Below are 23,130 nucleotides of genomic sequence, written 5' to 3' on the forward strand. Positions count from 1 at the left end.
GACTCAACCTCGTGGGTCAGACACCAACCTGGAGCAGATCACAGAACGCACTGTTTGCTTTCCCAACTGCACACATCCATCGGCCATGGGGCCTGCAGCCACTGCTGTTCCAGAAGCTCATGATTCTAACAGAAGTTTCCTGGGGGCTTCTGAATATGAAGGGAAAAGGCAAAAAGAGCAGGAAAGCTGGCAGCGCCTCACTCACTCACTTGGCACATCTGATTACTACTTCCACCCCAGCTTTCCTGGAAAGGCTAGCACTGTGCCAGGCGCCTGTGCATGGATGGGCCGGGTGATGCTCAGGGGTGTGATGCACTTAGAAACTGAACCAGCAAGTGCTGCCCAAGCATTTGGTGAGAAGTTTCACTGAGGAGTGGGGCATTTTTAAAGCTATTTAGCAAAATCTGTGCCCAACTCGGACCCTGCTTCAGAGTGTTCACCCAAAGAGCAGGTCACTGAACATGCTCTGCCATCCAGGGGCTGCAGCCTGGGCTCAGGCCACACTGAGCCATGCATGCTCCCTGTGGCAGAGGGGGTCTTCACAGAATCGATCTGTGACTAGGGTTGCAGAGGGAGGCCTGGCAGCTGCTCCCAGGTCGTGGAAACTGCTTGCCAGTCTGGTGCATTTAAAGGTTCAAAGTCTGGCTGGGAATGGGATGCAATGGGCATGACCACAGCCAGCAAGGATGAGGACCACTTAGAGGGTCCCCTACGTGTCCCATTGTCATAGGACCCTGAATGACAGCCAATGTCATAGGCTAAAGAGCCGAGGTGGGCCCTACACGAGGGATGCGCCAAGGCCCATCAGGCCTAAGGCACTCAGATGTCGCCCCCTGACCGGGTGGCGATTCTAGGTGCTGTGTCCTCAGGGTCCCTCCTTTGGCAAGACCAGCCTCACTCCCTACCCCTCACTCAGGCAGGTGAAGCTGAGCATCTCACCCCAGGCTGTTCTAACCCTGGGCAGGCTCACTTGGCCTTCAGGGTGTGGTCATGAGTCAGAGGGGGTGGACGCAGGCCCTGAAGAGGCTCAGAGGCCTCAGGTGGGCTGCCTGGTGCCTCAGAGCCCCATCCACATAACAGTGATGGTTCTATTGCCTGCTGTCTGGATTTCAGCCTAGCTAACATCTACTACCAGTGTCTGAAACGTGCTGGAAGCTCTGAAGACAAGAAGCTTGCCCTCGTGAAGAGGATGAAATACTAAATGTGGAAAATGCTCGGTTAGCTTCAGAATGCAGCACAAATGCCACAGGCCCTGTGAGCTCACTGTCCCCGGACAGCTGCCCGGGCCAAGCCCTCCCCGGGTCCGTCCCCAGGCTCTGTCTCCACCATGGCCTCACTTCCCCATTCTGGAGCTCTTGGCACAGGGACACCCCATCTCCATATTCTATCAACCAAACCAGCTCCAGTTGCTTTCAACGGCCGTGTCCCCCAGAAGTGACAGCCTCAGTTACTGTAGCCATTCCTAATGTGACATGTTTCCTAAGGATCTGTTCATCATCCAGACTTGCTTGCTTCCTGCTTTTTTCTTTATCTTCCTTTAGTTCTTAATTCAGTAATGTTCTCAAAAAGGATCCCACGGGTCTTCGCTGAGCTCCAGGAGGAAAGGGAGGGGCCATGTGTGCCCGCCAGGTTAAAACATAAAGGACTCAGCAAGGAGCTGGCACGGGAGGGGGGTGGGGTTACACTGCAAACTTCCGGGGACAGACAAGGAGAACCTCCTCCAATGGTTTTATTCAAGCCTCAGTTTCCCGTGTTTTCGGGGAGGAAGGCCCCCCTCAACCCAAGCACATCAGCCTATGGTTGCCCCCTCAACAACCTCTGCTTTGCTGCAGCTGAGGACCAAGGATGGACGGCACCAGCGGGGCAGCGTGGGCCATGGGGCAGACGAGCTCCAGCACGGGCAGAACCCCAGACCTACTCTCATCTACCTTGTTCATTCGCAGGCCCTGATTTAGCTCACAGGCCAGGGCAGAGAGAAAATAATTACATTTTCCATGGTGGTACACAAGTAATGTTAATTCCAGTTGGGCTTTTCTCTTTAACTGAACACATTTACTTACACATTGGCTAAGTTTCTAAATCATTTCTCAAAAATAAACCAGGGAATTCTTCACTGATTTGCCCTAGCGGTGGAGAAAGAGTGAGTTTTCAGTTGGGGCACCAGAGGACGCCACAATCTACCCAGTAGGATCAGAGAGGGGCAGGGATTTCACACTGAGGCACCACCCTGAAATGTATGCTGCAAAGAGGACAGACACCCAGAAAGGCCTGAGCTATCAAACCCCCGAGGCATGAAAGGAAGGCTATCGCTAGCATGTAGACTCCAGAAACAACAGCCCTGGGCCCACATGTCCAGGGCACTGGCCCACAAGGTCACCTCGTGGGGTCTCATTCTCCCCAACATTGTTGTGAGCAAAGATGAGGAGGCTGGAAGAGCAGGGGATGGGGGCAGGTATGCGGAGTGGGTGGCCCTCATTCATGTTTCTTTTCCTGAATTTCCTTGCAGTGACTGAGCGGGTTTGTTCCCATGGTCACAAGTGAGACCAGGCCTTGGTCTCTGAGCACATGTGCTGCCGTGTTTGTGTTCTGCTAGATTTGCTCCCCTCCTCCACCCCTGTACCCCAGTCTGCTCTCTGCACTGTTAGGGGAGCAGAGAAGGACATGTGCCTCTGCTTTGTGCTTTACTCCCTCTTCCGTGCTTGCTGTGCAAGAACAAAACATAAACCTGACCCTGTCACCTCTGAAGCCTGCATGCCTACAAGTGCAGAGCAGAAACTGCAGCACGGCTCCCAGCTCCAGAAAACACGCCCGCCCCATCTCTCCTGCCTAGCTTCCCTCCCTGTCCAGTCTCCCCCACCCGACAGGTAGACTGAGTCATGGGCCCCAGCCTCTGCAGTGACTCGTGGCATTCCTAGGAGAGGCTGATTTAAGGATTCAAGGGCCATCATGAGGTGCCGCCCTTGCTTTTTCTCTGCCCAAGACAGGTGGGGCACATCTGCACCCAGCGCGCTCCTTCAGCTGGGTCCCAGAAGGAAGTGGTCATGCGCAGAGCCACATCTGGGCCCCGCGGACGTGGAAATGAGCCTCTGCTTCTGTTGTATAAGCCTTTGTTATCTGGTGTTATAAACCACTGGGACCGAGGGCTTTGTCCCTGCAGCACAACCCAGTGGAGGTGGCTGATACACACAGCAATTTAGCCGCTTTCCCCAACTGGCCACTGGCTTCCACAGGCCTGCTGTCCTCGCGTTTGCTGGGATGACTCCCTCCCTGCTCCACCTAACTGACCCCCACCTAACTCTGCGGCCCAATTCCAAGCTCTCCATGCCTCGGCGACAGCCCAATGCCCCCGAATGGACCCCCAACGGTTTGGAGGCCCTGGCACAGCTTCATTCACCTTGTGGATGACAGCTGTCTCTTGCCCCAAATTTGGGGTCCCTGAAGGGGGACTGGATCTTATTTACTATTACTAGTGACCAGTAATAACACATAACATAGAATCTACCATCTCGATCATTCTGTGTACAGTTCAGCAGCGTTAAGTGTATTCACATGTTGTGAAACGTCCCCAGGACGTTTTTGTCTTGCAAATCTGAAACTCTGTCCCCATTAACCACCAACTCCTCCTCACCCTCCCCAGTCTCTGACATTTACTTTTCTACTTTCTCTCCCTGGGGACTCGACTACTCCAGGTGCCTCATGTGAGTGGGATCACACGGTGTTTGTCTTTTTGTGACTGGCTTATTTCACTAAGCATCGCGTGCTCAAGGTCCATCTAATGCTACTGATTTAAAGTCTATGTGTTTCCCACCATGAAATAACCAATTCTTATAGTATGTAGTACTTGTACCCTGGTAAGGCTCACTATGCTCCCAGATTTCACAACTGTGAGATGACAAAATGTTATATGGCGTCATCTTGTATGGCTTCCAACATTTCGGGTTAAGTTGGTCATATTGCCTGACGTAGTTCTATCAACTAACTTCAAATACCACTCATTTTTCCATCACGGTTGTGTTCTGCATGTTCTTTTTAATCTTATGTACCCCTGAGGTGCACTTTCCAACTCACCCTGGCCTGGGTAGGTGTCTTTGCAAGCCCGTGTGCACGTCCAAAACAGCAGGGTCTCAATTGTGGTTTATTAACATACCTGTGGGCATGGTTACCCCGATCCAGAGCTGCTTGTGTTCTCCCATTAACAACACTTAACACGGCTTCACTAGTTGTTTCCAAAATGTTCTGTGGGGGAAAAAAAAATTTGAGCGCTGCTTATAAAGACCTCAAAAATTTGGCAAAGTAACATTATTTCATTCAGAAAATCACAGTTGGCCCCTACTACGTGCCAGGCTCTGCGCTGGGCTCCAGAGAACCAGCAGCGAAGACAGCAGACAAGCCCCTCTTCTCATGTTCTTGGGGATGTCGGGGAGGCCTGTTGGCTGCAGCTGCACGCGTGGGCACCAAAAAAGCAGGGAGGTGATGTGCGAGTTAGGGAGGTCAGATGGGGTCTTCAGACCACAGGGACTCTGAATTTCATTCTGAGTGAGATGGAGGTTTGAGCACAAAAGTGGCATAATCTGACCTATGTTTTGGAGGCATTAGTCTGACTGCTATGTTGAAAAATGATTGTGGGAGGCAAGAGTCTCAAGGAAGCCTTTTCTGAATTGGTTCTCCAATCTGATTGGAGTTAAAGACACTAATGGCTCTATTTCTGGTAGCAAGAGAGCACTGATGGTCCATGATGCGATGTGGCAATAGAGATGTGCAAAACATCACCACTGGATACCCCTAATCAAATACTTACTAGAGGCAAGGCACCTCAGAACACTTCTGTCAAACCAGCGAGTACAGTGAGACTGGCTGGTTGTCCGTAACAGCACTGGACAAAGCAGGTAAGGAAAGGGGGAGCTCAGGGATGGGATTCCCAGCTCAGGCGCTGCGTAAATGATCTATGTCTGCCCCAATGAAATCCTCTCTCCTGTAGCTGCAGGGCTGAGACTGCTGAAAATCAAACCCAGAGGCTCATCCTTGGGGTACGCAGCCATGAGGGAAAGAATGCGGGCACTGGAAGCTGGGGGAGGCACAAATTTCCCCCTGGAGCATCCCAGGGGTGACCCGGCCCATCCTGATTTCGGCCCAGGGAAACTGATCATACTGAATACATTTCTGCGGCATTAAACCACCTGGATTGTAGTGATTTGTTACAGCAGCCCTGGGAAGCCAGACCAGGGCCACTGGATCAGACATGGTGGCCACGATGAGGGGGTAGTGGCGGAGCCAATGAGGAGGGGTCAGTTCTGGACACCTGTAGAAGCCAAAAGCTAGGATAGGCTGCTGGACTGGAAGCAGGATTGAGTAGAAGGAACTCAAAGATAAACCAAGGGTTGGCCTGGGCAGGTTCAAGGCTTGGGTAGGGGTAGGGGCGTTGAGGGGCAGGCACCAGGCACCTGGAGCAGACCAGTGCCATGATGCTTTATTGAGCAGCTTCCTGCGAAAAAAAACAATTCCCAGGCCAAAACAGCAAGGAGGAGCAGGAGGAAGGGGGAGGGGTGTCTTAGACCTTTCCCAGACTTGCCACCTCACTTTCCCCCACACACAAAGCCCTGGCCCTCAGACAGTGATCCCCTATAGATATGTATAAAAAAGCAGCCACCATCCTCAGATTAGGGGCCTAAGCTTCGTTTTGATTCTTGACATAATTTTCACGGGAAGTAGTTTCAATCGATTAATAAGTTGGGACCTAATAACCAACAGCCCTTCCCCCTCTCTGGGACCAAAGGCCCCTCCCCTCTCTGGGACATGCTCCCTGAACTATCTGCATTGCTCTCTACCTGCAGGCCTCTTGCACTGTGACTGCAGGACACCAGATGCTTCAGCTCCCCAGAGAAAACCATACCAAGCTGTAGAGAAGGCCAAGGCAAAAGCTGACAGATACGGGGAACTCTGGCCCTCTGCACCCCCACCCGCCCCCCAGTGTGGGCGGCACAGGGGAGCCCATGCCACTCGCCAGTCTGCTCATGACTAGGGGAGGGTCCTGCCCTTTCTTGAGGATATTAAACCCCAGATTGAGGCAGCTTCCCCTCCATAGAGCCCTGGAAGGGGCTGTGAGCAGCCAGAGGGAAAGGGAGCGGGGATGGAGCCAGGAGTCCTGGCCACGATGGAATCCCTGCTGCCACCAGCTCCTGGGCCTCCCCTTAAAGCTCCGTCTGCAGTTCCCAGAGTCCAGAGTCCTTTCCAGAAATTCTACTCTTGAGCTGAAGTCCGTCTCTAATAATACAATTTAAAAGCCAAGGATTTCTTTTCCAACTCTAGTTACTTACATGAAATATCCAGAGTAAGCAAGTCCATAGAGACAGCAGATTAGCTGTTGCCAAGGGTGGGGTTTGGAAGAAACACGCTTAATGGGATTGGTGTTTCCTTTTGGGGGGACAAAAAAGCTCTGGAACTAGATAGTGGTAACGATAGCACAACACTGTGAATGTACTAAATGCCACTGAATTGCACACTTTAAAACGGTTTAAATGGTAAAAAAAAAAAAAGGGAAAAAGAACAGGAAAAAAGCCATGTTTCATATTAAATAAGAACACTGGCTATGGGAATCTTTATAAACCCTCTGAGAATTATACAGTTCTTATTACATCTAAGCAAGATTACAGCCTCGTAAATTTAGCACAAGAAGTCTTTTAATCTATCCCCGCCTATCTTTCAACTTCACTTCCGTCCTTCACCCACCACACATTTCACTAACACCATTTATTTACTACTTGTAGATCCTCCAAAACATCATGCTATTTTTTGCACATAATGCCTTTTCTGAGTTCTTCTGTGACCTAACCCTGGATCAGCACAGTGGCTCCTGGAAAGGTGCTCCATGCCACCCAGCCAGGCTTCATACCCTCAGGCACGCAGCCGGGCACTGTGCAGCCCCAGGGCAGAGGCCCTGACAGGACAGCATTCACCATGAGCTCTGTGCTTTCCTCCCTCCCTAGGCCATGAGCTCCTGGAGGGCAGACCCTTGTCATTGTCACTCTCAGGATCTGTGGGCCTCCATTGTACAGAGTGTACGTGCATATGTGCTGGTTTCTGAATCAATACACAGAAAGCCAGTGCTCCGCATCAGCTGGTGCTCAAGCTCAGAACTAGTGAGTTTCTTACCTTCAGGATACAATAAGGATGCTTGTGTTTTCAACAGAAACAGAACTCAGAAAGTGGAGGCCCATAGGCAATGCTGCGCTGCACAGGCCCAGGTGGATGGGGCCGGGCTCCTCAGACCGCCGTCAAGAGTCTGCAGCATTAAGACCACTCAGGAAGCGAGGGCTGAGTGTCCCTAACGTCTGACCACAGGGAGCCGCCATAGGAAATAACACTGTCAGCCTTCAAACACACAGACAAAGGGAGAATTCCACTTTTTCTTTTTCTTTTGGTCTTCCATGTGCAGCTCATACTTCTGAGAAAAGAGTAATATAGTGCATCCAGGAAAATGGAGCTCCACTTGATGAAACTCAGGAAGTAACATTCTAGAGAGTTTGTCAGACTTGCTAAAGGTATGCATTTGGGTAACTGGGTAAAGGGTGGAATTTGGGGGGGGAGTGACAGTGCGTGTGCTTTGTGTTACACAGCACAACCCGCCTCAGGATGCGAGCCTCTCTCCAGGGAGGGACATTAGGTCAAGGAACTCTCAAGAAGAACCTCAGAAAAATTTGTCTAGGTAGCTACAAAGGTATAAAAGTATACTTACAAAGGTTGAATTCTACATTTATACACCTTTTATATTTACAGCACCCATCAAATTATACCAATATATCACAAAATAATTCAGCAAGTGCAACTTTAAAAAACTGTTTGTCTTTGAAAAGCTTGAAATGTCTAGACACCTTCTGGTTGTCAGCAGGGGCCACACATCCCAGCTCACCTGGGAAAGCCCTGACCGCGCGCCTCCCGCTCTCTGAAGCGTGCGGGCCCAGCAATAGTTTACACAGCACGCTCTCCCTGGATAGGAAGGGTTTTCCGACTAGGACTAAAGAGTTGTTAGCAGACTAGGTTGTTGGAACAGTTGTGCTAAAGGCAAACTTGAAGAAGCCCAAAACAGAGAACCCCAAGAGAACAACAGACAAGGGGGGAGGACGCATTCAGGCTGGTCCTCGAGACGGCACTGTGCGGGGAGGGGTGGCCGTCCACGCTCCTCTTTGACATTGCAACACTCGCACGCCTGAACCACAGGCCCCGTGGCTGCAGGGGGCAGTGATGACTACTGTGGAAATGTTATTAAAGGTACCAAATATTTTTGATCCAGTATTAACGAAAATTCAATTCAGATCAGGGGCCACAAGCTTCAATGGGAGAAACAGTTTTTAAGAGAACAGCAAACTCTGAGAATGGAAAGCACTAACCCAGCCCATATCATTTTGTCCGGAAGACGAGAAAGAAGGCCAGGGGTGTGTTAGCCATCACTACCCGAAAGACCCTGGAATGTAGTGAGAGTCAGCGCGGGTGAGGGCCGGCTCAGGCACGCCTGTGCTCTCTGTCCTGTCATCCTAAGCCCAAGACCTGTTTCCAGGGAGTTGCCCCTCCTCTTCTACCCAAACCACGGCAGTTTGTTCTATAGCCTGAACCAGGATACTTACTTGCAGTAAGAAATGTGTTTAGTATCAGACTTCTCCTTATTGGAAAATAAATATAATCTTCAAATTTAAAAATAAAAAAGGGGAGCTGGCCCTGTGGCATAGCAGTTAAGTGTGCACATTATACTTCAGCGGCCCAGGGTTCTCCGGTTCAGATCCCGGGTGAGGACATGGTACTGCTTGGCATGCCATGCTGTGGCAGGCGTCCCACATATAAAGTAGAGGAAGATGAGCACAGACGCTAGCTCAGGGCCAGGCTTCCTCAGCAAAAAGAGGAGCACTGGCAGCAGATGTTAGCTCAGGGTTAATCTTCCTCAAAAAATAAATAAATAAATAAATAATAAAAAGAAAAAAGAAACTTCACTTACTCATTTTATGTTTGTTCTAGAAAGCTGAATTTTATTATTAACCCTATATGTAACATTTAACCTACTATGACTTTTACCTAATCTTGTTATAATCAACTCCACCAATAGAAAATACTCTTTGTATCCTGCTGAAGTTAGAGAGCCATCTCTGTATTTCCCCTTGCAGCAGAAGCAGTTTACAAACTCCATGCAGAATCTCAACCTTGCACAACCCTATGGTACGACAACACCTAACTATCAAATGGGTCCAGGGCCTTGGTTCACAGGCCCAAGTGGCCATCACTTGACCGTATTTGACCCTGGCTTGGTCCTACTCCACCGGGGTTCTTGGGGGCAAAGTTGTCAGGTGCATGTAGCAGTGAGCTCAAGGTTGACTGGAAGCACAGAACCACGGAGATCCCCATGGCACAATCAGCAGGACCAAGCCTTTTGGGACACGACGGCTGAACTCTTATGGCATCTGTTGTGAAGAAAGCAGAGCTTCTGGGCTGGCCACACAGGAGAGTCACCTGGGCAGGTGCGGGGAGTAGGGAGAGGTAGGTAATGAGCACACCTCTCGGGACAAGCCAGGCTGACTTTATTAGCATCCTCAGAGGCAGGCCTGGGGCACCGTTTGTTCGTTTAGTGATTTTGTGTGGCAGCTCTGCAGCGGTGCAAGAAGCTGAGGCCACTTGTGTCTGGAGGCAGGAGGGGAAGGTGGCTGAGAACCTTGGGCAAGTCTGTGTGTGGCTATGGACCCTGTGTAATATGGGGAACAAGTAATCTCACCTAAAATCAAACCTGTCCTGACCTCCTGCTCTTAGATTATCAGAAGTCCATCTTTGCCAACATCGTTTCTTGTTAACCTGAACACACCCCTTTGAACTCTCCTTTCCCAAAGCGGCAGCTGAGCGTGGAAGCTCCAGACAGAAACACGATGGGCTGAGAGGACATTAGCTTTCAGACACAAAGGCCGTCTGAGGCACTGTGAGCCTGGGGAAGGGCATGCGATGTCACCTCCTTGAGGAACACTGCAATTGAACTGCAGGATGACCTCTGCCAAGGTTGTGGAGGTTCCAGGAGCTTCTGGAGAACAGGCTCCTTTGAAGTAGAACATCAAATGCAAGACTCTGGGCTGACTGCATTTGTCTGTTTGGAGTCAGAGCTCACTCTCAGCAAAAAGCACGTCACACATGGGTCGTTTTGTGCTGCAGGCACCGCACCGCACTTACTTGCTAAGACACTTCCTTGCTTCTCTTCTTGCACCACGGAGATCCCTGCCCCCTTCCCAGCCCTTCACAGCCCCACCTCCCTCCGTTGGCCATTCTGATAACCAGATGCAAGTGCTCATACCTCTGAGTAGCCCAGTCTTATGCACAGAGGCCTACAAAGAGCCCCTCATGGAAAAATAACAGGGTTTCTGTCCTTCGGGCAGCTGCAGGAAGCCTTGCTGAGGCGGAGCCCTCTGGGGTGCTCCCTATCAGCGCGCCCTGTCTCCGGACAGTATCCAGGTTTGTCACAACAAAATCAAGGTTTTACAGCTTAACCTTGCTTCACTGACACAACACACGTAATAGGAAACCATGTCTGATCCACCACTGCAGAACCCTGGAGGCTTTCCTGCACTGCGCTGGACACGTATGTGCGCTGTTTTGGGAGGAAAAACTTGATTTCCCCGACATGGAAGTACTCGCACTCAGGAATACCTTCCCCCATGAAGCTGACGAGGTCGGGTTCTCTACTTCCACGTCGTCTTCCGTCCCTGTCGCAATGCCTGGAGGACAGCTCAATGTCCAGTCACTCACAAAACGCGCATGATCAACGCGGACCTCTAGAGAAAAGAGAAACAAGGTCTGAGGAGTGCAATGGGGGGCGCAGAGAAGAGGCTCGACTCTGCATGCTTATCAACAGAACACGAAGACACCAGCCCACGAGGCTAAGGCCACCTGGCTTCTAACAGGCCAGTTACGGAGCCCTGCGCCTCCGGGGCGCTGCTGTGTCCTGCATCACACCTTTTCTTTTTTCCCTTGCTTCCTCCAGTGTCCTGGATATAAGCATATACCAGGCAATGTCAGGAACTCATGCAACCGGGGTCTACACTCCGGAGAGGCACACTCTGGCCCTCACCAGCGGCGGTGCTGAAATGATGAAGGCTCAGGTCCCAAGTCAGGGAAATGTGTGTGAGCGGGGAAGGAACCACAGTCCAAAGGGCCAGCTGGGGATTTGCTGGGCAAACATCACGATGAACAGACACCTCAAAGTTTAAAAGCTAGGATGTCCTGAACGGGCCATCTAGACACTCCCAGAGGAAGCCCCCTCCCCATCTCTGAGGCCCAGAGAGGCCACATCCCCTCTGCACACATCTGAGGGGAGCAGATGAAATAAGAATTGCGCACGGGTGAAGACTGTTGAAGCTGATGACAGGTTCAAGGGTATTCACGACGCCATTCTTTCTACTCGTGTAGACATTTGAAAATGTCTGTAATCAAAAGTTAATGAAAATACTTCCACTGAGCCCTGGCCCTGCACAGAGCCGTGAGAGCAACAAGCTGAGCAGCTGCCTTTGGCACAAGAGCCCCTTTGCTGCAGCCCCACCCTCTACCCAAAGCACCTGCAGCTGGCAGGGCCCCTTCGTGGAAAGTCCCTAATCCCCAGAGCGGGGGCACTGCCACGATGGAACAGAGGTGTGTGCACTGGTTTTCTGTCTGACGTGAAGCCGCTTCTGTCTAAGCTCCTTCAACACCCAGTCTCTGGTTTCAGCCAGCTTCACTCCCAGCGGGAGGCCTGCCGGCAGCCAAGAGCAGCAGTGGGCTGGGCCGTCTAACAGAGGATGTGTCTCAGACTTTATTCAATCAACACCAGCACCACCCAAGCAGGAATATGGGCCTTTGACTCCCCCCAATTTTCCAGGACAATATGGAATTCAAATTAAATATTTTGATTCAATGCCACTATTTACTCTCAAGAGTCCAGTGTATTAAGGGGCTGGCCTGGCGGCGCAGCCGTTAAGTTTGCATGTTCCACTTTGGTGACCTGGGGTTCGCCAGTTCAGATCCCGGGAACGGACATGGCACTGCTGCTTGGCAAGCCATACTGTGGCAGGCGTCCCACATATAAAGTAGAGGAAGATGAGCACAGATGTTAGCTCAGGGCCAGTCTTCCTCAGCAAAAAGAGGAGGACTGGCAGCAGATGTTAGCTCAGGGTTAATCTTCCTCAAAAAACAAAAAGAATAAAAAAATAAATTAAAACAAAAAGAAAGAGTCCAGTATATTAATATCTTCTGCTAATAAAAGCTGAAGAAAATTAGTCTAAGGCCATGTTCCTGAGCATTGTCTAAAGTACGTTACAGGGGCCAGCCCTGTGGCCGAGTGGTTGAGTTCGCGAGCTCCTCTTCAGCGGCCCAGGGTTTCGCCAGTTCAGATCCTGGGTGTGGACATGACACAGCTCATCAAGCCATGCTGAGGCGGCGTCCCACATGCCACAACTAGAAGGACCCACAACTAAAAATATACAACTGTGTACCCGGGGGCTTTGGGGAGAAAAAGGAAAAATAAAATAAAGTGTGTTACGAGCGTAATTGAGCTGCCAACCACAGGCTAATATACCAACTTAGGTATAAAGTAATTTCCCCAACTGGATGTGTCCATGAAGAAGAAATATTTAGAAAATTTTTGTGAACAATAAAAAGTGACTTCTGTTTCTCTGAAACCAATCAATTATCAGAGTTACTGTGGCCAAATTATCTGAAGAAAAAACGTCTGATTCCTTAAAACATGCTAAAATATCCCTGAACAGGAAAATTACATTAAAAATCATAAAAACATAAAATCATAAGTTACATAAAAATAAATCACTGAAGATAAATGAACTAAATGAATGAAATTAATTCCACATGCTGTACACATAAGAATCCCAAAAGAGTTGTTCTGCATTGTTTTGAACACTGATGCCAGGGCCCCCACGTACACCATTTAAATCCGTCTCTGTAGTATTTTTTAGTTCCTCGGATCTATCAGACGTGAAGCCTGAGTTGAGGACTCTCTTGAGTTTGGGAATCCCAGGAGAAGAGGGTAAGGAAGCAGGCTTTGAGTTCAGACAGGGGTTCCTAATCCCAGTGCTGTCACCTTCTAGGGAGCGTGGGGCAAGCTGTCTGGCCTCTTTTATTCTCTATTTCCGCATCTGGAAACTGAGCTAGGAGTCCCTCTTTAGAGGGTGTGGGTGGGGATGAACTCAGCACGTGTGGACTTTGCTGGACACCAGCCCAGGGGAGCCCCTGTGAGTGGGCTCTGACACCAGTGCTCCTTTCAAAGGCCTTACCGACTCGCACTCCTTCGTGGGGAGGACTGAGGCTCTGGCTACAGAGACGAAGGCCTCCATTCTCCTCAGCTCTCACAGACGCTGTGCTCTTCAAGGAAGGGGAGCAGGCCATCCAGACACACCTAACAGGGGTGGTAACAACGGGAGGGATGAGTGAATCAAGCGCCATCATTTTATCCGTGACCACCCTGTGACGGATTTTCCATCCATATCCACATTTCTTTCATTAACTAAGCACACAGTTGACTGCCACACCAATGAAGAGAAAGCTGTTTCTGTGGTTTTTTAACTTTGTGTTTTCCAAATTTGGGGCCTGTTTTCAAACGCAAACTGAAACAGAGTCCTCATCTTACTATGAAAATAGTCTCACTGCCTCCCCCACTGCTCCTTCCAGGCCTTCCACGCTCAGGTGGCGAGGGCAGAGGCTGTCATGTCAGTGCCTGAAAGCCCGGGCCTCCGGGTGGCGGATGGGGCTCTCCTGCCACTCCACCCCTGCTCCAGCTGTTCACACTCAGCTCCTGAGACCCCAACTGCAGACCATGTCCTTTCACCCCTGCGTGGACCTGACACACTGTGGAAAGAAGAACATGGAACCAGCTGTTACAAGACTGTGGATGGCCTGACAGACACGAAGCAGGCACTCCATCAGGCCTTTCCGGTTTAATCTCCACCACACATCTGGGAGGGGAAGTGCAATTACTTTTTAAGATGAAATCAATCACGGAGACCCTAGAAGACAAGGCAGCTTGGCAAAGCAGCACGAGTGTTTAAAGCTGAATGCCTCCAGAGCTGAGGCCAATTCCACTGCTCCTTCCTGCGTGTGCTCCCTAGAGCAGACCCCTGCAGAGTTCCAGATGCAACTCCGCAGCCCCCGCGCCATCTCCCGCGGCACAGTGGTGTGCATGTTCTTTCTGGGATCCCTAGGCCTCTGCTCTGATGCTCAGCGGCTGGCGTCTGGCCACTTCCCTACATGCTGTGGCTCCTCAGGGCCAAGGGTACCTGGGCCTGTGTCCACTAGGCCACTGGCAATCTAGAAAGATCTGTATGCAGCAAACTAAATAGCCCTAAACCGAGGTGTGGGGACTGGGATCTGGTCTTTACTCTACCAGGCAGGGGTGGCGTGATTTGGGTATCTCATCCACACCCAGCCCCCACCACAGGCTCTCCCACCTCCTGTTGTGGCCACGGGGCCAGGCTCTGACACACCCTTCCTAGACAGACTTGAGGTGTCTCCTCCTTCTTCTCTGTAAGACAGGAATGGCACGCTGGCACCTACTTCAGGGGATAGCCTCCAGGACTGTCCCCCACCAGGAAGGGCTGCCTTGTGCTGAGCACTCCTTGACTGGCAGGTGTTCATCTCATTCCTAGAGACGGGGTTTCATCTCTCCCATGAAAATGCACTCAGCCTGGTTTCATGCTTTTTACCTCTCCTGGGTGTCTGTGAAATCTGGAGGACATATATTTTCATTTAAACAAGGCTTCCACTAAGAGAAAAGCCTATTTTTACACACCTGGTTCTAGATGCAATGACCAAGAAGCTGTCACCAGAGGGCAGACAAGGACACTATTTAAGGAGAATTGGGGACAATTGGTGGGGGGTGGTGCTGGTGCAAGGCTCTATTTTGACAAATGAAGGTGGTCCCTGGGCAAAAGGTCTCCATTAAGCTATTGAGTAATTCCAAGAATTTCCTTTCTACCCATCACCACACTTGTCTTCCAGAGGCCAGGGAAATGAGGAAATGAAAAAATACAAACGGGACAACTCCAGAACCAGGCACATCACGCTGCAAAATTTAAAGGAATTTCTGCCAAGATCTGGGGGCAGATCACATGGAGGAAAGGGCCGTCCTAGCCTCTGCCACTGCCAGGGACCCCACAGCTCACAGCTGCTGTTGCCCACCAACTGCCGGCCCGGCACAAGGTCACGGGACCCTGGTGCAGAGCTCCAACGTGGGCATGACTTCCAAGAGCTAACAGGGAGTCAGCTGCCACAAAGGACCCCCTCCCTCTGAAAGGGAGCATGAGAATGCCAGCAGCTGTGCCCTCACAGGATGTATCAGGATCCCCTGGGCTCGTCCTTGAGTTCTAAAATCTTTTCAAATAACACAATGGGGGGTGTGAAAATTTAATTTAAATACACCCCCATCAGTGAGGAGGATCTGGGCCCCAGGCTCTGGCCATTTCCAAAGAGGGACCTGTGCGAATTAACCTGCGCCCTCAGCTGAGGACAGCAGTGCTGCTGGCGGTTCACACATTCTCTTCCGGGGCATCTTGTGAGCCACTAGACTCTTTCAATTATGTTATCAATCTTTAAAAATTGCCCTGCGAGTGAGCATTTCTGAGCGGCAGCGGAGGATGAAAGCATTTCGCTCTCTGAAGAGTAGAGCTGAGCACTCATCTTGAAGGAGCGAGCGCAGGCTCCAGCCCCTGTCCCACAAGGCTGCCTCTCCTCCTAGGAGGCGGCGGGCCCCTCTGCCCTGCCTGGCCTGCCCATTCTCCAGGGCATAAGGGCAGAGCTCTGCAGGGGGACTGCCGTGACTTGGCTGCCCCAGGATGGTCTTCCTCAGTGCCTACTCGTCTCATTAGAAGTTGATATGGGGGAACATGTTTGCTGACCTCCATTACTAAGTCAAACATTAACAAGCCTGAAGCCACAGAGACCTCACATTCAAACAGATTTAAAACAAACTAGGCAGGTAAGCAGAAAACTGTCATCTTTCTTGGTGTCTACTGTGGGAATCTGCCATCAAGCCCTCAGATGGAATCTTGAATGGCAACTTGCATGATGGCTTCCTTCTGTTCTTTTCATGTGTTTATTCTTTTTATTGCCTCAACTAATTGTTTACACTGAGCATGGTTACTCTGGGTTTTTTTTTTTCTGCTGAGAAAGATTTGCCCTGAGCTAACATCTGCCCCAATCTTCCTCTGTTTTGAATGTGAGATGCCACTACGGCATGGCCGCTGACGGGTGGTGCAGGTCTGTGCCCAGGAACTGAACCTGGGCTGCCAAATTGGATGCACCAAATATAACCACTAGGCCACGGGGCTGGCCCCATGGGAATTGTACTTACTAAGGTCCTTCAGCAGGATTTCAACTCCCCATCACATCTCCACAGTAAAGTTTATATACTGTGAGATCCTCAGGGGACACTGGAAGTCTGATGCCTCTGGCTTAGAGATGAGGGAATGTGCACATTCTGGTTAGACCATTCTGGCTGTAAATGGGGGTCATACCACGGAAGAAGGTGGGCTTGGAAGGAGATAAAAGAAGAGCGCACACACACTCTCATACAACTTCACACACACAGTCACAAAACATGCACACAAAGACACATACACAAACATACATACACTCGCACGTGTATACACATGTAAATACACAAACAGATATGGTACATTCATACCCAAGCTGACACACATGCACATACACACTCACGTATACAGAAAATCACACATACACACATTTTAAGCCTAACTCCATGGTATGGTGGGCATAGTATAACCAATGAAACCTCTTCTACTCCTGCAAATCAGACCAGCCACTCCACCTTAATAACTCAGGAGACCCCAAAAGGCCACAACTCCAGAAATGGCCTCTTCATACCCATCACAATGGTTACTGCATCCATGAACCTATTTTTCTCTACAATGTTAGAAACATATAGGTAAAAAATTATGATAAAGTCGATGACTCCCCCTCCTCGATTTATCTTTTCCCTTCTTCCTAAGGAAAAAGGGGTAATTCCTTGCCAACCGATAACAGTGATGTGTGTGTATCAAATAGTGCCAACACCAAGGCTTTGGGAGTTGGCAGGGGCTGGGGCATTTAGAATAAAAGAAAAACGAGGTAATAGAAAAATCAAGGAGACAAATCTGTAGCCCAAATCAGCCAATTTCTGGCAGCAGTGACATGACACAACACAAAGAACTTTCCCACCACGATACAGCAGGCCCATCAGCGTGCGGCCTGAATGTTCCCGGCCCAGCCACCATCTGTAAACAGACACAGGCAGCCATGACAGGTGGAAATGCCCACGCAAACACTGACGACAGGGAGGATCTCCTTTCATCTTCACAAGGATCCTGTGGAGTGGGCACATGAGAAAGCTGGGGTGCTCGGATTCTCAGGATGGGAAGCCCGGGTGTAAGGAGGAGAAGTGACATGCCAAGGTCCCCAGCTAGGTCACGGGGGCACATTCAGTCCCAGGCAGTGTGACTCAGAGCTTGCAGCAGCCACTCATCCACAGGAGACCAGGTCTGCAGGCTCGGGAATCCCCATCCCAGAGGCAGGTCACCTCACTGAGCCTGGGGCCTGGGGAGGGGTGTGGAAGGGGCTGTGCCACATAACACAGCCAGCAGGCACTGGATGGCAGAACTTATGGTGTCACACTGCCTCAACACAACATGTGTGTGCTGGCGGATGCAGAGCATGGAGAGGGAGGGTTAGAAGTAAGATCTGTGGTCCCTGTGATGTCTCACTTGTGCTGGGTTCCACACCAGGGACTTGAAAGTAGAAAGACAGCTTGACTCTGTCCGCTGCCGGGCAGCAGGAGGTTCTGGGAACTCTGAGCCACCCTCCGTTTGGAGGAAGAGTGAAGGGCACTTCTCAGGGATGAAGGCAGCCCTTGGAGGAGTCCTAAAAAGGCCTTCAGGATAAATCCATTCTTGGCACAGAGTCCCATCTCAGAGCTCACCTCCAGACGATCAGCATCTGCTCCCTCAGGGTCTACTTCGGAAACTGGCCCCAAGATCCAGGAGCTGTCACCTCCCTCACCAGAGCTTGTCCAGAGTCCCCAAATAAACGTGAGTGTCGCTCAGGAGATGACTGCTCCAGCAGTGACCTTAAGAGCTCGCGTGATACCAGATTGCCAGGTCTGAGCTGATACCCTTTCACGGCAGAACAGTGGAAAAGTGGTAGACTTAGGATTTGCCTAAATTAACGAAGACTGTCAGTGTCTGGAGTTAGTCTTTGCTACATCACAGGCCAGGCCTGGAGGCCAAAGTCAGGGGCACTCTCCCAGCCTCAATAGGAGGACATCAGTTGGGTTAAAATTAATTCTGCATACAGTTCTTTAATCTGGGCAACTCCTTGAAAAATCATCATTTCTTTCTCCACTAAAGTAAAAGTGGAATATTCCTTTTGAAAGAAAAATTCCTGAATGTATACCATAAAATACAGCTTATCAGAGTCCCTGAGAACAGTGGCAGCTTACCTTTCCCAGTCACGAGAAATGCCTTTAGCTGAGACCCGGGACCTGGGCACCGAGGACTTTCCCAGAGTCTGTCCGTCACAACCACTGCAGTCAGCCAGCTGGCCTCCTCCTAAATCCCCTAGAAGACAGAGAAATGGAGGAGCTTAACGCTTCCAACTTCTGCGGCCATGAGCACCTCCTATCAGGACACACGTCACACACAGGGAAAACACCAAAACTGCCGATAATATTTTCCTGATCAGAAATAGCTTTTTTCCTAATACTTTCAGAAAGCTCCTCTTATTGAGCTTTAAGTAGGGGTGTTTCTGTGTCTGCCTGAAATAGACCCAAGGGAGAGAGTGCAAACGGAAGCTGAGAAGGTCTGACCACGGATCTTATTCTAAACCTCTCTCTCCATGCTCTGTGTCCACCAGCACACACGTGTTGTGTTGAGGCAGCATGACATCATAAGCTCTGCCATCGACTGCCTGCTGGCAGCGTGACATGGCACAGCCTCTTCTACAAAGCCGTAACTGTAGACAACGACATTAGGGAACAGGCCACCTTCCAGAAAAGTTTTCACAAGAAAGACTAACAGGGGGCATGTAGCTGGCCCTCCGCTCCTGGCATGTCCTGAGCCTTCTCTCTCCACACACCTCCACCCCTCCTGTGTGACCAAAGAAATGAGCTGCCTCCCACCCCCTGGCCTGTCTCCTCCTTTGCAATTTGGAGAGCTGGACGGAGTCCTCTCCATGATAAAATATTCTTTCTTTCCTTTTTAAGTTTTTGTTAGTTCCTGTAATTCTTTATATCCACATTTTAGCAACAAAGATATTACAAAACTTCGTTTTATTTTGTGTTTTACCTAGAAAACTAGATCGTTTTTCCCTCTACTCCAGAATTGTTTATGAATGAATCTATAACTGGAGAAGAAAGTGACACCAAGCAGTGGGAGTGTTTGCTGGCACATGCTGGTTCCCAGGCAGGAGCACAGAAGGGTCCCGGAAGGATGACTGAACAGCCTGCGGGGGCTCGGGCTCAGGCAAATTTGTCTGAATCCCGTGTTTTCTAGACGTTTGCTGCAGGCCTGCAGACAGGCCATGAGCAAGCAGAGCCTCTGCCTGGTGAGTGTAAGGGCAGTTGCTGTTGGGCCAGCACACAGGTCCTGCACACACGGGCCTGCTTGCTCCCTCCAGCGCCGCAAGTCTCCTCAGCCGTCCACGCCAGCACCTCTGGGTTCCTTCCTGCTGTGCTTTATGGGGGTAAATCTCAGAGATCTGGGGAAACATGTACTGTCCTATTTTACCAGTGACAGAAAGAAGGACGTGCAATCAAATACCCACAAGCTAGCAAACAAAAGCCCCTTACAAAAGTCTGAGGTTTCTTCTGACTCCAAGGAAGTCCATTTGTCACCTTTCTGTCAAATAGGAAGCCCCACTTCCAAGCCACCCACCCCGCTGAGCTGGCACCCACACCCAAGCCCGTAGCTTGCTCTCTAGCCTTTTCCTTCAAGGGTTGGGGGCTGGGAAAAGGAACACACATATTCATAACAATGGCCCAGGGTGCAAGTTTGCAAGGCCACAGAACTGACCCAAGATGCTAGGAAATGATAAGGGACAAAGAAGTGACATGACTGAAGCAAAAAATACCCCTATGCAGTCCAACGTGCTAGCCATAACCACATGGGGCTACGTGAGTTTAATTAAAATTAAGAAAGATTAACAATTTGTTTCTCCATCCCATAGCCATATTCCAAGGACTCAGTGTCTGGATACAGAACATCCATCATCATAGAATGTTCTGGTGGCCAGTGCTGGTGCAGGCAGAGCTGACAGCATCCAGTCCCCAGGACCCATCATGGTCCTTGAGGGGCTATGAGGCTGGGGCAGCATTCCTGCTCTGCCACATCCTTGGGCCTGACCCCCACGACCTGGGGTGTGCCTTGCACTTCATCTGCATGGCAAGAGCATGGACCAAACCTAGCTCCCTGCATCTCTATGAGGATGGAGGGATATGCCAGAAGGCAAGACTGGGATAGACACTCTAAAGCAAACTGGTCAATGTCATGTGGAGTATTTCAAGCTACTTTAAGTACAAGTATTCCGAATGAAATTACTTAAACGGTTTCCTTTAAAAAATTACCATCTAAGCTCCTTATTAGGAACTGTCAAAGATGCACCAGGATCTTATCAGTCCTTGATGAAGGGAGAAAGGACAGGAGAAAAACTGTTTCTCTGCATGAAGTCACTGAGCCAGAACAGATCCCCTGGCTGGCAGGAGCCCTAGGAGAGCCTTCCAGAAGAAAAAGCACAGAATACAACTATTCACCTCTTCTTTGTTTTTGCTAAGTTTTGATGAATAAAAGCCACCTATTTAGAATTTTTTTTCCTGAGGAAGATTGGCCCTGAGCTAACATTTGCTGCCAGTCCTCTTTTTGCTGAGGAAGATTGGCCCTGAGCTAACATCTGTGCCCATCTTCCTCTACTTTATATGTGGGACACCTGCCACAGCATGGCTTGATAAGCAGTGCGTAAGTCCACACCCGGGATCCAAACCAGCAAACCCCAGGCCGCTGAAGCCAAGCATGCGAACTTAACCACTGTGCCACTGGGCCAGCCCCCAGAAAAGTTTTTTTTAACCAGCAACTGTATTTCAGATTTAGTACTCAATTTTTGGTACTGCTCCTGAGGTAACAATTTACTAAATAAGTCCTGCCTTTCTCCACAAAAGATTTAAGTACTTAAGACGTACATAGTTCAAAAGAAAAAAACAGCTACTTGAAAGTGGGTAACAGTTGTCTGAAGAGTTTCAACAATCAAAGCAGAAAGGCAACCACAGCTATTCACACAATTCACAGCATAAAAACGGCAGGGACAGCTGCTGTGTCAACAGGGTTCTTCCTGAGGGGAAACTTGAGGAATTGTTCTCCTCTGGGGCCTCAGGTCATGAAGTGCCAGGTGGCATTTAAATGGTGTGTAGTTTCAGATTTGGGGGAGCATTACATTTGCTACTCAGACAAGTGTATACATAAAATACACAGTGCAAAACAATTCTAGAATGATATTTATCAGGAGTAATCAACTTACTTCTCAGCTCTCAATGCATATCCAGGTTCTAACTGTTACTACTTCCTGACCCTCATGTCTCGCTTTCCTCACCTCTAAACGGAGCTTAAATGGGGAAGAACCGGGCAGGCCAGCATTGTGTGACTTTCTCATTGCATAAGCAATTGCTATGCCTGACATTTCCCTTCTTAGATAGCAAAACTGCCAGTCACTTTCATGTCCACTCTGCTCCTAGAGGCATCTTGGAGACACTTCCTTATTTTCTATCTTTAGATGCTCTGACTCTCCTGTAGCACCCACCACACTCCACCCCTGCCAACACTCCTCATCCCAACGCACACAGAGCATCAAACAGTGCATGCGCAAATTTTGGTAACTAATTAAATTGTGGCAAAAATAGGGGAAATTGCTAAGATCCTGGTAAATATCAACTTACCTTCCTTTGAGCTGATCCCAGGAATGGGCTGCACCCAGACCAGAAGGGGCAGGGCTCCGATTAGCACCCTCCACCCTGGTCCCACACAGGCTCCCATGAGGCCTCCTGCTCAGCACCCCAGATCAGAGCACATCAGGCAAACAAGAGCAGGTGGGAGAACACCCACAAATGGCCCTAAGCCACAGGGAAAGCCCTTCCTCAGTCCCAGGAGGGGCAATGAACCTCCCACCCCATTAGCACCTTGACAATCGGCCAATCATGAGCGTCCCCGGAGAAACACGCCTCCTCCCAAAAGAGCCGCTCCCACATGCTCCGGGCTGCTTCTGGGCTGATGGGTATGTCCTAAACAGTGTTAATCTGCAGGGAAAGTATGTAAGTCATCTGTGAGTCCCAGTAGCAGCTCCACTAAAGTAAACACAGTTGTTAAAATATGGTGACTGCGTGACATATCGTGGGGCACTCTGTCATTCGTAATGGAGGGCCATCACAGGACACTTTTAAAGCCATTTTTCAAGCTGGAGAAAACACAAATTTGCTATACCTGGGACTAAAAGTAGGAACTTTTGTCTTATACAACTTGTAAATAATTGTTAAATTAATAAATGGAAGCTATCTCTTCTACAATCTCCCATTTTCCCCACTGGCCTCAAAATAAAATTAAATATCCATAGCTCGGTATTCAAACTTCTTGATAGGTTGACTCCAAATGCCTTTGGTCCTTTGGCCACTTGAAGTGTAGGAGATGAAAGCCATTCTCCAGTCTCTCCCTCCCTCCTCCTTCTCCTTCCTCTCTCCCACCCCCCCCATTGTTCCCTCCCTCCCTCTCCCCTACTCCCCCTCCCCTTCCTTGGCCCCTCCTCTTCCTCTCTTCTCTGTCTGTAGCAATCCCACTGAAGGGATACAATGATTGTCATAATGGAATTGATTTTTCTGCACTCAAGGGTTTGATGATCATTTTGATTATTCTCTCTCAAAAATGCATTATGAGCAGGAAATTAACATAACCACTTTTGCTTTAATCGTGTGCCAATGCAATTATTAAGCAAAGCTCAACACACGTAATCTATGGGGGAATTGATTAGGCTCTAGAATACGTGTCTTTAAATTTGAGTAGCAGATGATTGTCAGTATCATCTCAGCCCCATCCCATGCCCACC

General features: G+C 49.8%; 2 protein-coding genes across 2 annotated transcripts in view; both read right to left on the reverse strand.

Annotated features, from left to right (window-relative positions):
• The window catches only part of PKD1L1 (polycystin 1 like 1, transient receptor potential channel interacting), a 116,145-nt gene extending 111,933 nt beyond the window's left edge, over nt 1–4,212 (reverse strand). Inside the window, exons 1-2 of the mRNA XM_070615563.1 lie at nt 4,148–4,212; nt 29–149 (exon numbers count right to left, since the gene is read on the reverse strand). Coding sequence (XP_070471664.1) covers nt 29–87 — 59 coding nt within the window. The 5' untranslated portion in view covers nt 88–149; nt 4,148–4,212. The remainder of the gene's footprint in view (nt 1–28; nt 150–4,147) is intronic.
• Nucleotides 4,213–10,500: 6,288 nt separating this feature from the next.
• HUS1 (HUS1 checkpoint clamp component) overlaps nt 10,501–23,130 on the reverse strand; it is a 31,451-nt gene continuing 18,821 nt past the window's right edge. Inside the window, exons 8-10 of the mRNA XM_070615564.1 lie at nt 18,494–18,611; nt 13,281–13,402; nt 10,501–10,793 (exon numbers count right to left, since the gene is read on the reverse strand). Of these exons, the coding sequence (XP_070471665.1) occupies nt 10,516–10,793; nt 13,281–13,402; nt 18,494–18,611 (518 nt within the window). The 3' untranslated portion in view covers nt 10,501–10,515. The remainder of the gene's footprint in view (nt 10,794–13,280; nt 13,403–18,493; nt 18,612–23,130) is intronic.

The sequence above is a fragment of the Equus przewalskii genome, chromosome 4 (genome assembly GCF_037783145.1).
Source record: "Equus przewalskii isolate Varuska chromosome 4, EquPr2, whole genome shotgun sequence".
In the NCBI taxonomy this organism is placed as follows: Eukaryota; Metazoa; Chordata; class Mammalia; order Perissodactyla; family Equidae; genus Equus; species Equus przewalskii.